This window comes from Anomalospiza imberbis, chromosome 8 (assembly GCF_031753505.1).
Source record: "Anomalospiza imberbis isolate Cuckoo-Finch-1a 21T00152 chromosome 8, ASM3175350v1, whole genome shotgun sequence".
In the NCBI taxonomy this organism is placed as follows: Eukaryota; Metazoa; Chordata; class Aves; order Passeriformes; family Viduidae; genus Anomalospiza; species Anomalospiza imberbis.
Genome location: NC_089688.1, coordinates 9,182,964 through 9,198,660, shown reverse-complemented (window position 1 = coordinate 9,198,660; position 15,697 = coordinate 9,182,964). Strand labels below are relative to the sequence as shown.

Sequence of the window (15,697 nt, the reverse complement as noted above, 5' to 3'; positions counted from 1 at the left end):
CTTCAAAAAAATTTGAATATAACAGCTGCGTGGCAAACACATCTGGGACTTGGATAAAAAAATCCTTTCTGAGGCAGAGCTAAGGACCTTTAGGTTTCTGCTTCGGTGTTAAAGTATTTGATCTCTGTTCATATTTTCCTTTGACCCTTTGATACAGCAGAGCCTGAAGTGCTGAATGAATACCTCTACTCAGATTCTTCACCTGTAGTTTGAAGTGATTATAACCAAAAGGTTAAAGCTCTCAGTAAAAAGCACAGCTATATAGCAGTGCTCTGGGTGTAGAGGTTCTGACTGAGGCAAAACTGATTCAATACACACAGAGAATAAATATTTAATTGACAGATACATTTCATGTTGAAGCTCTACACAGAACATAATGATCTGGTTTCAAATACAGAACTCCAACAAGGGATTACTCCCATTAAAGCTTACCCCAGCAGATCAACTAACTTTTGGGTCTTCATAGTCTACTCCTTGTTAATTCCAACCCAGTTCTTCATTTACCATCCCCATGGCAAGAAATTTTTGAGTCGCTTGGTTTTGGACTACTCATCTCTGAACAGTCCGTCCATGACTCCCGCAGATGCTCATGGTCCCACCAAAAGGCAACTGATACATTAGAGGCCAAAAAAAGACTGCAAAGTCAGACTGACAGCCCTTTGTCTGTGAGTGCCCATGACAGGTCATCACCAAAGAGAATGACTTCTTCTGGCCTTGCCTTTGGCCTGACTGCCTGAACAGCCTTTCCTCCGTCTCTGGCCTCCTTGTTTGTGCAATTCCATGGTTCTTAACACAATGAAAACAGGGGGAAAATTTACACAACTCCTTCAATCATATTCCCAAAGGTATCTGAAAAATAGATTTCCCTAGATAGGCTTGAATCCCATTCTAATTTTACACAAGCTTTAAGAGACCATTTCTACTGATTGGGTGACATGGTTGAGAAAATATGCAATATGTTCAAGACTTATTTGTGCATATGCTGCTCTCTGTAAGGGTGGGGTAATCTAGCTTTTAGAGAAGCACAAACTGAGGTCTTGCCCACTCAGAGTTATCAATAATCAGACAGTACTTTTCAAAGAGTATGGAGCTCACTGCTTACTTAAAATTTGGTCACAGCACACACATAATTCTACTTCATATATGAAAGATCACCCCTAAAATTCACATGGAAAAACGAGTATAATTTCTCATTTCCTATCTTGTTGACAACTTCATGTTAATCTCTACAGAGCAACAATGTTCTAGGTGAAGCTGCATTGAAAAATGTGATCTTAACACAGATACCACTTGCAAGCTTTCTGACAGCTATAAAAATGTCTAGGAAAATTGATCCAAATGTAATCTATACATTCTGATAAATATTTTGAGAACAATGTTGCTGAGACTACTATTTCATGGCACATATGTCTGTGGTATACACATCTTTGGTATACCAGAACTCAATTTTCCACCAGGAAAATGGCAATGAGAGTTACTAAATTAAAACTATTCCAATCGTGATTGTAGCAGTGGAATAGCTTTAACTCTTGACAGACTAAGGAGTCTGTGAAGAATTACTACTACTACCTTCATGGGGAGAAAATTGCTTAAAGAACAAGATCTAAACTGCTAAATGAATTTTTTAAAAGTGCTGGTGAAGAGAGATCTAGACAGATGCAAGGTAAACAGCCCAGGAGAGGGTGAGGTGATCTCTTGAAAGGGAATTTTTGGGGCAGAGTCAAGATCAGGGAACATGACCTGAAGTAGAAAGTCTCCATTCTCCACCATTCTAGAGAGGGGACATGAACTGCAGGGGAGCGGGTTCCTACTCAGCAGAGACATTGCAAACTTTATTGTTTGACTCTGCAGGAACAAGAACTGAACATTTCTTTAAAATTCTGTGCAAAAAATGTGGGTTTAAAGAATTAACTCTTACACAGCTAAAACAGAGAGAGAACAAGTTGAAGCTTTGAGGAAATCCAAGGCAACCAGGCAGCAAAACAACTTTCAAAGAATGTCAGGCAAGGAATCTGCACACCCGAAGGGTGTTGAGAGCAACCAGCAAACTCCAAACAGCAGGCAGCTGCTCAGGGCTCAGAGCACACCAGGGCACAGGGAACCAGGAACCAGCACAGCAGTTTGGTAAACTTCTACACTGAGGAGACAGAGGGAAGAAAAATACACAGCACTTGATTAAGGCTGCAAAGCTAATGTTTCAATTGCTGGAGTTCATTATGGTCCCTAGATGACAGACCTAGCAGAAATGCTTCTTTCTTTTAGTCCAGTGCCTGCTGTGCTCCCTCACTGCTCTTCTGTCACTCTGGCACAGAAAGAAGTGTTGTCAAGCAAAGTGGCAGCTTACACAGCATACTGTGCTGTGTTTTTCCCCACAGCATTTTCATGATTGTCATAAGAAGAGCTGTTTTTCAATTGATGTAAGTAAGGCTACAGCCATAACTTAATTCAATATGACTTTAAAGTGACTTAGGGCATGAACGTTAAGAAATGGTTAAAAGGGCTTATCAGTACAAGGATTTTATGTCAGAATAAAGAAAGGTTCAAAGACAGATTTTTGCTATCTTTAACAGAAATTCTAAGCACAGAGACTACAGAGGGGGTAGTGCATGCATCCTTTCACAAACCCAAACACAGCTCAGGACAAAGTGAAGTTAGTACCCATCTGGTGGCTGACTATTAAACACGGAGACTGATGCCTTCCCAGAACTCCATGCAGATACCATGGATTACTACAGTCTGTCCTAGTTCCTAACACAATTTCTGACAGGTATTTGTATTTGCTACCCCCAACATAAAAAATACATTGTTCTGACTGAGCAGTAATACTACATATTTCATCCTAGGTGTGTATTGGAAAAAAAAATTACATTAATACCTGTCTTCTTCCTTTCATCTTTTGCTTAAAACTTGACTTTTTCCCTTGAAAAAAATATACTCCAAGTCCCATGGTTCACAAATTTCCTGAACTACACACTAGTTCCAAGTCTATCTTGCCTGATATTCCTTGAAAGCTCCCAGTATGGAATGCCCCAGCCCAAAGGCAGTATTGAATCTGACAAAGAACCTCACCTCTTGGCTAGAGATTCAACACTATACAGTCATTCTGAGGGCCACAAAGAAAGACAGGAAATCCTTTCAAGTATTTAAAAAATCCTGAAGAGCTAGAATGGAGCATCTGTAAGTCAATTTTTTTCCTCCTCTACCCTAATCAGCAAATAAGTTCAGACAAACATCTTCTGCTTAAATGACTTGTAACGCCCATCACTTACACTTCCAGATATTCAGTTTCAATACAAGGGAAAAATTATAGCAAGGCAAGTGGATGCACAACTAAATTTATTATAATCTGGGTGTAACTAAAAATAGTAGACATAGGATGTCAAATAAAATTATCAGAGGTTATTAAATACTCTCAATTATCAGAGATTGTTAAGTACTCTGATTTAATGTCCTGGTTACACCCACTCCAGAGCTTCCTGTGGACAAAATATAAGCAGTTAGAACAACAATTGATCAAGACTGCCTTTATTTTCTTTCTAAGAGAAATCAGTCTTGCCAGAGTATCATTTTAATGAGGCAATGGCTCCCCAGGTGTTCCTAAATACCTTGACTATAACTTGGTGCAAAGCTCACAGCTCTGAACAGATACCAGCTCTTGGCTTATATACCTACCAAGGAAATATTCTGTAGTTATATCATGCTGGGCTGTTTAATTCATTTTTACTTAGCTCTCCCTCACAGAAACTAAGGAAATTGCTAAAATGCTTCTGAGATGCTTCATGTTAACACAGTCATAAACTAATTCCTAACACTTTTTCGCCATTTTCCCCTTTATAATATCGCACAAGTCTCCCTACAGCCACCAAACACTCCAGTGTGCTAATTCTAAACTGCTTCTTTTAACAGAATTAGATAGTAGAAACAGCAGTTAGAGAAAATAAAGTGCTCAGCGGTATTGGTTCTCAAAAACCAATTCCATAACTGCAAGCCTTCACTTATTCTTCCATGTATTAAAAAAGAGACCCAGTGATGTTACCAGCAAAATAAATATAAATTCTGATTGCTCTTCTTTGACTCAGAGCCTTAACTAGAAGAGACATGTTCACAAACTGCTGCTTATCCCAAAACTGTCTCTCTATGGAGGCAATACACAAGAGTAAACATATTGGAAAAGGTCACTAAAAAAATACCAGCAAGAGAGAGAAAACTTCATTACAAAATCACTTCAACACAGAACACGGCATTTTTAGTTTAAAAAACCCAACCCAACAAACACACAAAAAGCCACGTCACTTACCAACTCTTTGTACCAATTTAATCTCCTTTACTGTTAGAAACCATCTCGGACATAAGGGATTTAAAGTTATTGAAAATTGAAAGTATCAATACTATTAGTTTTGAAGACCCTGTCATCCCATCTGCTGAAGCTGAAGTGCACAGAAATGGTATTCTTGTTTTCAGCAGACAAACAAAACCCTATTTTTCCCTATTGCTTGTATTCAATGAATTTTGTTAAATCAACTTTCAGCTATCTTTTGGTGGGAAAGGCAAAAGGGCAATAGTGAGCAGGATGAGATCAAGAAAGAGAGAGAGCCCACTTGGTTAGTTTTTCAAGAATGGAATTGTGACAGTTAGAATTGCCTTCACGCCATATCAACAACACTAGGCTTCCTATAGAGGTGTTATTTTTGAAACAAAATCGGATTTCAGCCATATCCAGACATTTGTCACTTCTTTTAGGATGTACAAAAACCAAATCCAGAAACCTATGACCCACTTACCCACAAGTTTTGCAGCAATACTGTAAACAGGCTCAAATTAAGAAAACTCAGAACACACTGTGAGAAAAAAATCGCAAATTGGAAACAATCATTTTCTGAAATTAAATCCTTGATTTTTATCTATGCCAATTATTTTGTTCCCATTTATACACATCCTTACTTGCACGTTCCTATTTAGAGTTTACCTTTACATGTTGGTGATACAAAAAATGTGATTCTTTTCCCACCAGTTCTGCCACAGAGCTAACAAGAATACCTAAAAAATCTGGTCTTCAGCCCATGCTTCAACTGTACAGTTTTATACCACTTTAATTTTAATATTATCAGCAATATGTAATATGTAGCATTGCAACAATGACTAAGTAACCAAATATTTCTGGAACTTTAAAACAAGCTATCAACTACCACCTTTATCTACCACAATGTTTCAAGTTTTTCCTTCACATGCTATTTTATTATCCATAGAATCAGTAACACTTTTGATAAATTATTAGATGTATTTGTTTCATGCTCCACATTCCTCTTGCCACCCTCATCATGTCAGAGTAAGGTTATCCATTCTCTGTGGCTGAAGGTAAAATAATTCACCATGATTAATGCTATCACTAAAAAGAAGAATTTGTTTTCTTGAAATAACACATTCAGAATAACAGTTCAGATAAGGCCAGGGCAGATTTTTTATATCTCTATGACAAAGTGTCTCTGGTTTTCTTGTCAGTTCCTCTTAAGAAAGCATCAGGTGCACATTCCAACACTGCCAAGATCAACAATAGCAGACAGATGCTTTTAAACAAATCCCAGAACTGTAAAATGTGGGGATGCTTATTTAAGGGATGCCAGAACCTGAGAGGAAGAGCTTTGATACCTGTTTCATATATGACCATTTCACAGCTTTTTTTCCTCCACATTCTTTTCCTTGCTGAGCTCTGCTTCCTGTCTAGGAGCCCTAGCAAACCCCAGGCAGATGGAGACATACCCAAGACGCCGTACTCGGAGAGGGAGCTGTTGCACACGGTGTAGGGGGCCTGCTGCTCCCACAGGTGATTCATGGGAACACAAATTCTCTTGTCAACTTCTTGATCATGAAGTACATGGTGACGATGGCTGCAGAGAGTTGTTGCAAGAGATTTATTATCCAAGAATCATTTTGGGCTTTAACAGAGATATTTTCAAAGCTAAGGCATCAAAATTGTGTTCTGGAAAGCAAGCAAGCATCATGGTTATCTCTGCTATACACAACACCCTGGGGTCTGGTTGAAATCATGGGAAATACAATCACATGTCTAAATACAATTGCTGCACTGTAAGGACTTTTACTGACTATCCAGGCTTCTCAAACACTCACAGAAACTGAAAATACCTCATCGCTAGTAGAACTGGGGAGAAAGAGAAAAGGATGGGGAAGCTGTTGCTATAAAACAGAATTATTAAAGAAATTCAGAGGAACAAAATTGTTACTAAAAACATTTCCTTCTGCCTTCCCCACAAATTCTAATATTTTCCTTGAAATAATTGTTGTTTGTCTTTAATGGAAAAAAATGTAATCTTCAGCATTGAAACTTGAAGGAGTTGTATCCTCTTTCCTGCTATTTCCACTCACATGCACCATTTACATTTCTCTAGAACACCATTAATCAGCATTAGAATAGGGCACCAAGGAATACTACCAAAACAGAGATAACTGAAGTAATTACTGCAATCCATTAACTCTCTGAGCAGACTGACTGAATCACAGCAATATGTCCAGCTTTACAATCACTAACATAAGGCCACTTATTGCACTGGTAACAATACTGTGTGTTGTAGAGCTGCCAACACTGAAGTATGAATCTTTTTGCACTTCCCTTTGCTATAATGAATGCTAGCAAAAGAGCTCTGAAATTTATCTATAACTCAACAATGTAAAGCCAGAAAAAGACTAAACCTTTGAAGAGCAGCACAGGAATAGAAGTAGAAAGAAAGGGGGAAATTCACACACCAGGCAGCTGTTTGGCAGAAATCATTTTTGCCACTGCACTTTTGATTTTGTCATTAAGCCAGCGACAGAAGACCTAGCTGATAAGCTTCTTGAATACAAAGTTTTGTGTTTCCCGAGCAAAAGGTGATTAAGATGAGCATAGATGGCCAGTCAGAAATATACAGACATACAATTTGCACATCTGCAATTGTCAGATTTACTGACATCAAACCAGTACAGAATCAAGGCTGTCTCCCCTTCCCTCTGTCCTCAAGAGTTTGTCTCCAAGAGGAGAAGGGGTCTGGTGCTTCTGTCAGCAACTTTATCTAGCTTCTATCTATTGATTGTGTTGGGGACTGAAACAGGAAGAAAAGAAGCCATCACATGGAATATTGAACAAAAGATTTTCCAGACATCACTTTAGAAGCTCCAAAACAGTGAAAGAACCATGTGGTTTTACTATGGCAACACAGTATATTCAGTTCTTCCCAAATTCTAGCCAATGCTATATTAGAGAAGACAGGCACCAAAATTTATTGCTCTTTTCTGCAAGCATTCACAATGAAGCACAGTGCAGCATTCACCCCAGGAATTGGCAGCACATCAAAGCTTTCAATTAAATACATCATTAACATTTTACTCTTCAGAGAATCAGGTAAGGCAGCAAACTGTTCATATTTTACCAAGTGATGAAATCCTGCCTTCATACATGCCCCATAGGCATTAAAAGTCTTAGTACAGAGGACCTTATTTCACTTTAAAAGCCTCACCAACTGGCAACATGTTTGTTCACAGGGTACACAAGTTCCAAGCAGGCACCACTGGAATTTAAGAGATTCAGGACCTGCTGCAGCAAGTATCCTCTCTTACTTCCCAGCAATTAGATGGAATGCAACTGTATTTTTTGTTAGAAAGCAGGGGGAAAGATACCATTTCTGCTTTTCAGCAAGAGAAGGTAGAAAGTGTCTAAAATGTTTGTTCTGGCTTAAATATTATACTTGAAAATGCTGCTTACAGATAAACAGGAAACTTGATTATTATTGACTGCAAGAATCTATAACATTCAGATTAATTCTGAAGAAAGAGCACCAACTTCCTCCTCCCTGCAGAAGACCATATTTTTTAAACAAATGCCAAGTTATTTCTTTAAGTGTGGGACTTCAACAGTTTTAACAACATCTAACAGTTATCTCAGTACTGACCTGAAAGTACCTCTCTCCACATCCTGCCCACTCAGTCGGACATGGATCCCTTCTTTGAGCACAGAGCCAAAAGCCATGTACTCTGCTAAGGCCCAGTCAACAAGCCTGTTCTTGGTCATTTCCGAGCGGGCTTTCAAAATCCGAGAGAGTCCTACATCGGAATAAAGATCAGAAAGGAATGGATCTATTTCAGAGAAATTCTCTGTTCGCATAGCATTCACCATTCTCCTTCCTCATTGCCTAAACTAACCACAATATTAAATCAGGTCTACAAACTGTTTTTCTAGAACTGAACTGCTGCAAAATAAAACAGCTTGCTTCCCAGAAAGCAGTTGTGTAATGTTCATACCTTGTTTTTGAAGAAGAAAGTAAGGTTGACTGTGTTGGAAACTACTGAGGACAATTAAAAAGACCCATGGTGAATTTCTTCCTCCTCAAGATTTATTTTCACATCTCTAACACCAAGTACTGTTTTATAAGAGACTGAAAACAGCAATTTGGTTTCTGAATTTTTGTCCTCCTTCCTTTTCTCATTTTTTCTTGGCATTTGTCTTATTGCACTTCTGGAGATGTTATACACTGAAACAGGATGGATGGATCAATACTATGAATATCATATAAACAGAAAAACTGTAGCAGCTGCCAATGGATTTTCAGTTGGCAACCAAGAGCTGACATTTCAGTGAAGATTTTATAACCTTGTGAGCCAAAGCACAAGTTACAACACTGTCACTTTCAAAGGGAACAAAACTTCACAGCTGCGCACAGGTGCTTCCAGCTTTGAGGCCACAAGTCTCCTGTATTCACTGTCAATTGACAGCATCTTATTTTGCTGCACTGATGATTTTGGTAAGCTTTCCCATATGTTGTTTTCCCATATTTCCCTTTCCTTACTTTCCACAGTTTTACACAAAAACACCTCACTTTTCTTTCTACATGAAACTCTCATTGAAATTGCTTCATTTTAAGTTAAAAAAAAATCTTGAAAATTTTCCCTTTAGAACATACTAAACATTTGATTAAAAAAATAATCTTCCCATTGTTTGTTGCAAGACTATATGATATTAAGCTTTTTCATTCTAGTGAAAGGACAAAGTACTTCAAATTTCTGTTTCTTTCCCCTTCTGTTTCTCTACAAATTCTTTCTCACAGCCTTTTAAACTGCATAAAAGAATTTAGCATACCATAATTGTTTTGAACCATAAATCTACCTTATATATTGGCAAGTGTTCCCTAGTGTCAATGGTTAATCAACTTACTAACAAGAGACCAATTTACCTTTTTAATTAGAATGTCTAGTATTACATTTTATTGGGCAACTACAATTTTTAATTTATCAATGTCACAACAAAGTGCACAAATGTGTAGAAGAGTTAAATTTATCCATTAATTGTATCTGCTCAACAAGCCTTTAATTAATAACTGGGAATGCCCCACCATCATCACTTCCCAAAGGAACAGAAACACATGGAATATTTCTAGAAGACAAACTTTATTCTTTGATGGATGACTCCAGAAAGGATTAGCTTTCTATGTTGAGAGATTTTAAAGAGAAAAAAATTCTCTTTATTCCTTATCCTTAGTATGTACCGTACAAGTCAACAAAAGAAAAAAGATTCCTAAGCAAAGGGTCTCCATGTTTCTCCATGGAATGTGCAGGTTATTGTTCCCAATAGTTGCTAGATTTCAACCTGCCCAGGAAATAAACTATCTCACAACTCTGACACAGTGTTGGGGCTCCCCAGTGAGACAGACACTATAATAGATGCCAAAGAGAGGACTGAATCTTTTCAGAACAAAAGATAAGACTTTTTTGGAAAAAAAGCAAGGACTTGAAGAATGAAAGGAGTTATTAACTTAAGGCTGCAAAGAGACTTCTACCTTGCTCAAAGGAAAATCTATTTTAATAAGGTATGAAACAGAAGTGGTGTGATTCTGAAAGAATATTATGTTGAGAACAAGCAGCAGGAACTTAAATGTCACATTCTCCCCACCCATAGAGTGGAAGAGTCAAAGTAAAAAAAGGCACAGGCATTTTCCTCTTTGAGAAATGGTCCAAGAATAACACTGTGCAGAAATACAGAAATGGAGCAAGACACAAAGCCAGGAGGAGACACAAAGCCTTCAGCTGACCTGAGTGTATTTTGAAGTCTTCGACTGGCACTGAACTAGCGACGTTGCCAATGTGAGTCAGCAGCTCTTCCGAAATGCCCGTCGGGGGACAAGACATGCTCTTGGGTTCTCCATCTGCGTTAAAAAAGCCTGCAAGGACAAGAGTTGGTGACATGTTCAAGGACTGTTTAGGAGATATGTATATCACCTCTAATTTGTTCAACAACTCAAGTGACATGCTAAGCAGCAGACTAAGCCTAGTTCTTCCCCTTTTGCTGGGAGACAATAATTTTGATTGTCTGCATGACAAGAGAAGCTGATCTTACAGGCACACAATGATCTATTTTGTTCCTGCTTTCACTCCCTGTGAAGTCCTACTATGTGGGCAGAGGCTGCCAATAAAAGGCATATGGCACCTCAATCCGTCAAATAAAAATAAATAAATGAATAAATAACATGAGACATACTCCTTCTTCCTGACAGCCCAGACAGTTAACAGAACTGGAAAACCACTTCCCTGCTAAACTGGAAAATGGCTTTTTCAAAGTCACAGCTTACTTCGCACATTTTTTAACAAAAGCATTTATTTCAAGTTGATCTGGCAGAATGCTATATTTGCTATTAACAGGGGCAAATCAAAGGTCATATATTCCATTTTAAAGGAGTGTTATCTGATAAAATCTATTTAAATCCTAGATTTTGGACTCAAAATAAGAGCACATTCGGGTAACACTAGGATAAGTGAAAGTAAACTCTTTACCAGGCCAAGGTGAATCCAGCCAGTGCTTGATATGAAGGATCTTCTTATCCTTAGATCTAGTATATGCTTCTTCACATATTCTGTCATACTTTGCAATTTCTTCCTGGAGAACAAAAAGGTTTTAAAATGGATAAACATAACACACTCATATCTTACAGATGATACCTCTCATTCAGCATGACAATACCAGCTATTTAACTCCATGAGAAAATTTAGTTACAATAATACAAATAAATAAAATTAATTTTATCTAGGATCAAACTGTCTTCTAGAAACATGCTTACACACATTACTCTAAATAAATCATTTCATTGGACAGGTGTTACAGAGGAGTGTACCAAGAGCTGAAGCTGCAAGCATTGCTTTTGAAAGAGACAAAAGTGAAATACCAAATATAATTTACAGTCATACTTCTAAGATCAAAATCATCCAGCTCTTATACTCCTGGCTACAACAGCCACTAAAGTTTGGAAAAGAAGGTTCCAAAAAATTAGTCTGTCTGGGAGAGTCTAGCAAAGAACAAAGAACCTGCTGGCCACACCTCTCAATAGCAACAGATTGAATGCCATATTCCATAGAGGCAGAACACCTCTGCCTGTGTTTCAACCCAGAATCACACTGAAGTTATTGAGCTAGCTAATCTTTAAAGTAATCAACAGCAATGTTGAGCTCAGTCTGTGCATCCAGGATCCTAGATCCAGTCACCAAATCCCACAGTGCCTCTACTGGCACACTTGTCGCTGTTGAGTGGGACGGGAACAGAAATGACTCCAAGTCAAAGGCAAGATAATGAACTGATTTATTTCAAATGTACCGCTCTATTTATAGGGAACATCGTGCAGACTAATTTCATTGGTCTTAGAGTAAAAACATCTCACACCATTGGTGTGCAGTGAGTGATGCACGGTGGCAGAACCTATCTATAAACAATGTGAACAACAAGATAGATTAGAGAATTATTTACATTCTTTCCCAACTGTTTCCCAGGCTCTCGCCTGGTTAGAAAACCTTCTCTTTTTCTCTGTGACTGAACTGAGAATATCCACACACACTCTTTCAATAAATGAATCAGGAAAGCTACTTCTGCATGAGCCGTGATGCTTCTCACAGATCACAGAATGCACCTACCAAAATGCTTATTCCTTGATCTGCAATATCATGTCACTACACCATCTCAGAAGGTCCATGAAGGTTTCAAGGCTCCCCAGAAGGTTTCATCTGCACTCTAAACACCCATTCCCCAAAAAATTAAGGTAAAGACCTAACCAGTTTAATACACACACCAGACTCTACACTTTACCATTCTGGAATACTTCAAATGATCTCTGAACTTGGTTGAATTCTTACAAGAAAACCAAAAGGCTAAATTTATTCTATTTCATCACTGCTGGACACAAACCTGCCAAGGTTATCAATATGAAGCCATCAACAGGAGTGTTCAAATACTGTCTTGCTGCTGAATCAAGGTTCTAGAGATGAAGAACAGCTGACAAATATTTATATTTTCCAATGTTCTCATTTAATCACCTTCTCCCTCAGAACTGAAGCAATTTTTAATGAGCAACATAGTTTAATTACTTCAGAGCACTTCCAGTCCTTTTGTTACAACAATAGTATTTTACATGAAAATCCAAGCCAAATTGAATCACAAATTGTCAAAGGGTAAAGACTTATCACAGTAAGGAAGTTTTCAAGCAGGCAGCAGACAGTGACAGTTGGGTCTTTCTCCTTACAACTCTTTAGATACCCTCTAACTCTGCTGGCATGTACCTCAAACTCCTGCAGTGTCACAGTCCCATCTGCAATCAGTTTGTCAGCATATTTCTTCAGCACTGGCACCTGCTTATGGATCTGCTTGTACATCAGAGGCTGGGTGAACATGGGCTCATCCATTTCATTGTGCCCTCTCCTACGGTAACAAACCTACAAAGGGAAAGATTGCTTCTGTTGACAAGGAAAAATGTAACATGGAATATTTCTATTTCATAATTTTACAGAGATTTTAAGAGGTTTATTGCATAAAAAACATTCATGGCTTCTTGTGGGCCCGTTTGTTGCTTGGTTTTTTAAAATGAGGAAACTAAAGGCCTTTAAAATGAAATATATTTCTTGACTGGACCTTCTAAGCCGCAAAAAGTAAAGAGTAGTACATAATGCACAGAATGAGAAGTGAAGAAAACCAAGACTTACCAAGTCAACCACCACATCCTTATTGAAAGTGTTTCGCCACTCTGCAGCTACGCTGCACACATACATCACTGCTTCAGGGTCATCAGCATTCACGTGGAAAATGGGAGCATTGACCACACGAGCAACATCAGTGGGATACGGAGATGAACGGGCCATACGGGGGTCTGTGGTGAAGCCAATCTAAAAATTCCAGAAACTTCCATTAAAATAATTTGGGCACCTCCTGCTACTCTGTTTTGAAGTTTGCATTTAATAGCCATTCACACAGCAACAGCATCACCTTTTCATTTTGGCTAGCTAGCTTCTTTTTGCTCCCTTAAAAACCAAAGCAAGCCTAATACAATTAAGTATTACAAATTGAATTGAATACACACAGGTGATAAAATATTATCTGCTCAAGAGCTGCTAGATACTAGAATCATTTTCAGAAACATCTCAACCATTCTAATAACCAGAAGGGGCAAGGGATACAGTTAATAACAAACAATAAAAAGAGACAGATGGGCAAATATTCAGCAGAGAAAAGTTGACTGCAAACGGCTGTATTTGTTACCTGGTTGTTGACCACAACGTGAACAGTGCCATTTGTGGTGTAGGATGGGAGGTCACTAAGATGGAAAGTCTCATAAACCACTCCTTGTCCTGCAAAGGCAGCATCCCCATGTAATAATATGGACATAACCTAGGAGGGAGAATTGTACTCACATATCCACACATATATTAGAAAGGAAAACTGCAATTTGAGCTTCTCAGCAGGATTTCTTGGCTCCATATTTCTATAGTGCTTTTAACATAAAACAGTAATTTTATAATAAACCATAAATTTCTTGGCATTCTGCTGCCTTTTCTCAGTTTGCAAAGGAAATAAAACTTTAAGCCTACTTTTCAAAGTTACCGTTGAGGTCTCATGTCAGAAACCTTATCTAGTTCAACAGGTGATATATCCCTTTTGAAAGAGGAAAAGTGGAAGATTCTGTGATATGAAACTACTGGCAAACTATTTTTATTGGAAACACCATGAGAAACTACCATTAAAAGTTACTATATTAAACAATTTTTACCTTTTTCCCTGCTGTATCCCCTCGATAAAACTGTTCAGCTTTTGTTTTGCCTTGCACAACAGGATCAACTGCTTCCAAGTGAGAAGGGTTAGCCATCAGGGACAGAGTGATTTTCTTGTTTGTTTTTCGGTTGATCCTCTCATGGTACATTCCCAAGTGGTATTTTACATCTCCAGATCCCTAACAAGAAAGAAGTAATCACAATTCAGGAATGTGACTCAGACCTGTTCCATCTGATTCACTAGGCCTAAAATTTTGCTTCAGCCTGAAAACTGCATCTGGTTACCTGAACATCGGTGTGCACTATGGGTGTGACACCATAATTTGAAACTGAAACACTGTTCCTATTCTATTATCTTACTATTGTCATCAAATGTTAGATAAATACTTACAGCATAGTAATACTCTGTTCATTCATATAAAACAAAAAGAGATGCTTAGAGGTTAGAAGCTCTGTCAAATGGAACTTATTTATCTACAGTCACTCCTGAGAGACCTTCTGCATTTTAGAAGTATAATATAATTCTTAAATTTGTTATGAAATTTCACCAAACCATGTTCCTTAAACTAGAAAAGAAGGCATTGCAGCTGATAATGCTGATTTCATAGTAACCATGACCAAAACAACTGGAAACTATCTTGAATATTGACCTCTCCATACAGATCTAATCTGTACAAAGCTACATACCTCATCAGCTGCTTCAAGTTTGGGATCAAACTGACAGAAGATCTGCTCCAGCTCTTTTCGGATTACATTAGCCAAAACATTCAGCCGACCTCTAAGAAAATTCCAAACACAGTTATGTCTCAAAAATGGCACTAAGAGAGTCAACAGTATAAAACTCACAAAATCTGTAAAGCACCCTGTAAGAAATTTGCAATTGACTCTTCAAACTTTTGAACCTGAAACCCTTGATTTAACCCTTCTTCCCATTACAAAGTTCCTCCAATGCATTCCCTCAGACATTTTAGATCACCCTGTTATCCAAGTGAATTTTGTAGCTATCTAGCAGTCTTCAAATAATCATATTATAAATTAGTTAAAGCAGACTGCAAAAGTAAGTTCAAAACTACCTCACCAAGTTCTCCCAGGTCTAGAGACCGTATGCAATGGCAGAGAAACCATGGCTGCTGCCACATTTGCTTGCAGCTTCAAAGTACACTGAGGAGAGTTTCTCTGTCATTTACTTTTGAAGCCTGTAGCCTCTTACTGACAGGCATTTGCTACAGTTCCGTGTTCCCATTACTTGTTATGACTGACTCTTCCTACCTCAGCTTCTCTAATATCAACTTTTAAAATAAATTTCTAGAACCCAAAACTTGTCCCAACACAGTAAGCCCATTTGTTGTGGTGTTTCCATTGGCATTACCTGTGAGGCATTCCCATTATAACATACTCAATTCCCATTTCACTGGATTTATCAATGATGGTCTTAAGTGCAGGAATCATTACTTCACATCCTTCCAAACCAAATCTCTTTTCGGAAGACCACTTGCGAGCAAGGAAGTCTTCAAATCTTTGCCAAAAAGAAACAAAAAAAACAAGAGAAATTATTTGTACTAAGGTAATGTAGTAAATGCCAATAGTTTACCATCTTACAGCAAATAAAGTTACAGTAAATTATTTTAAAACA

At 38.1% G+C, this 15,697-nt stretch overlaps 1 protein-coding gene across 5 annotated transcripts in view; it reads right to left on the bottom strand.

The window, feature by feature from the left end:
- Window positions 1-15,697, bottom strand: part of OGDHL (oxoglutarate dehydrogenase L) — a 47,941-nt gene that overhangs the window by 9,749 nt on the left and 22,495 nt on the right. For all 5 annotated transcript variants that reach the window (XM_068197267.1, XM_068197263.1, XM_068197264.1 and 2 more), the window contains 10 exons: window positions 15,434-15,580; window positions 14,752-14,842; window positions 14,064-14,243; window positions 13,556-13,684; window positions 13,003-13,182; window positions 12,583-12,735; window positions 10,813-10,915; window positions 10,074-10,202; window positions 7,941-8,091; window positions 5,758-5,885 (listed from right to left, as the gene is read on the bottom strand). In XM_068197267.1, the coding sequence (XP_068053368.1) occupies window positions 5,758-5,885; window positions 7,941-8,091; window positions 10,074-10,202; window positions 10,813-10,915; window positions 12,583-12,735; window positions 13,003-13,182; window positions 13,556-13,684; window positions 14,064-14,243; window positions 14,752-14,842; window positions 15,434-15,580 (1,391 nt within the window). The remainder of the gene's footprint in view (window positions 1-5,757; window positions 5,886-7,940; window positions 8,092-10,073; window positions 10,203-10,812; window positions 10,916-12,582; window positions 12,736-13,002; window positions 13,183-13,555; window positions 13,685-14,063; window positions 14,244-14,751; window positions 14,843-15,433; window positions 15,581-15,697) is intronic.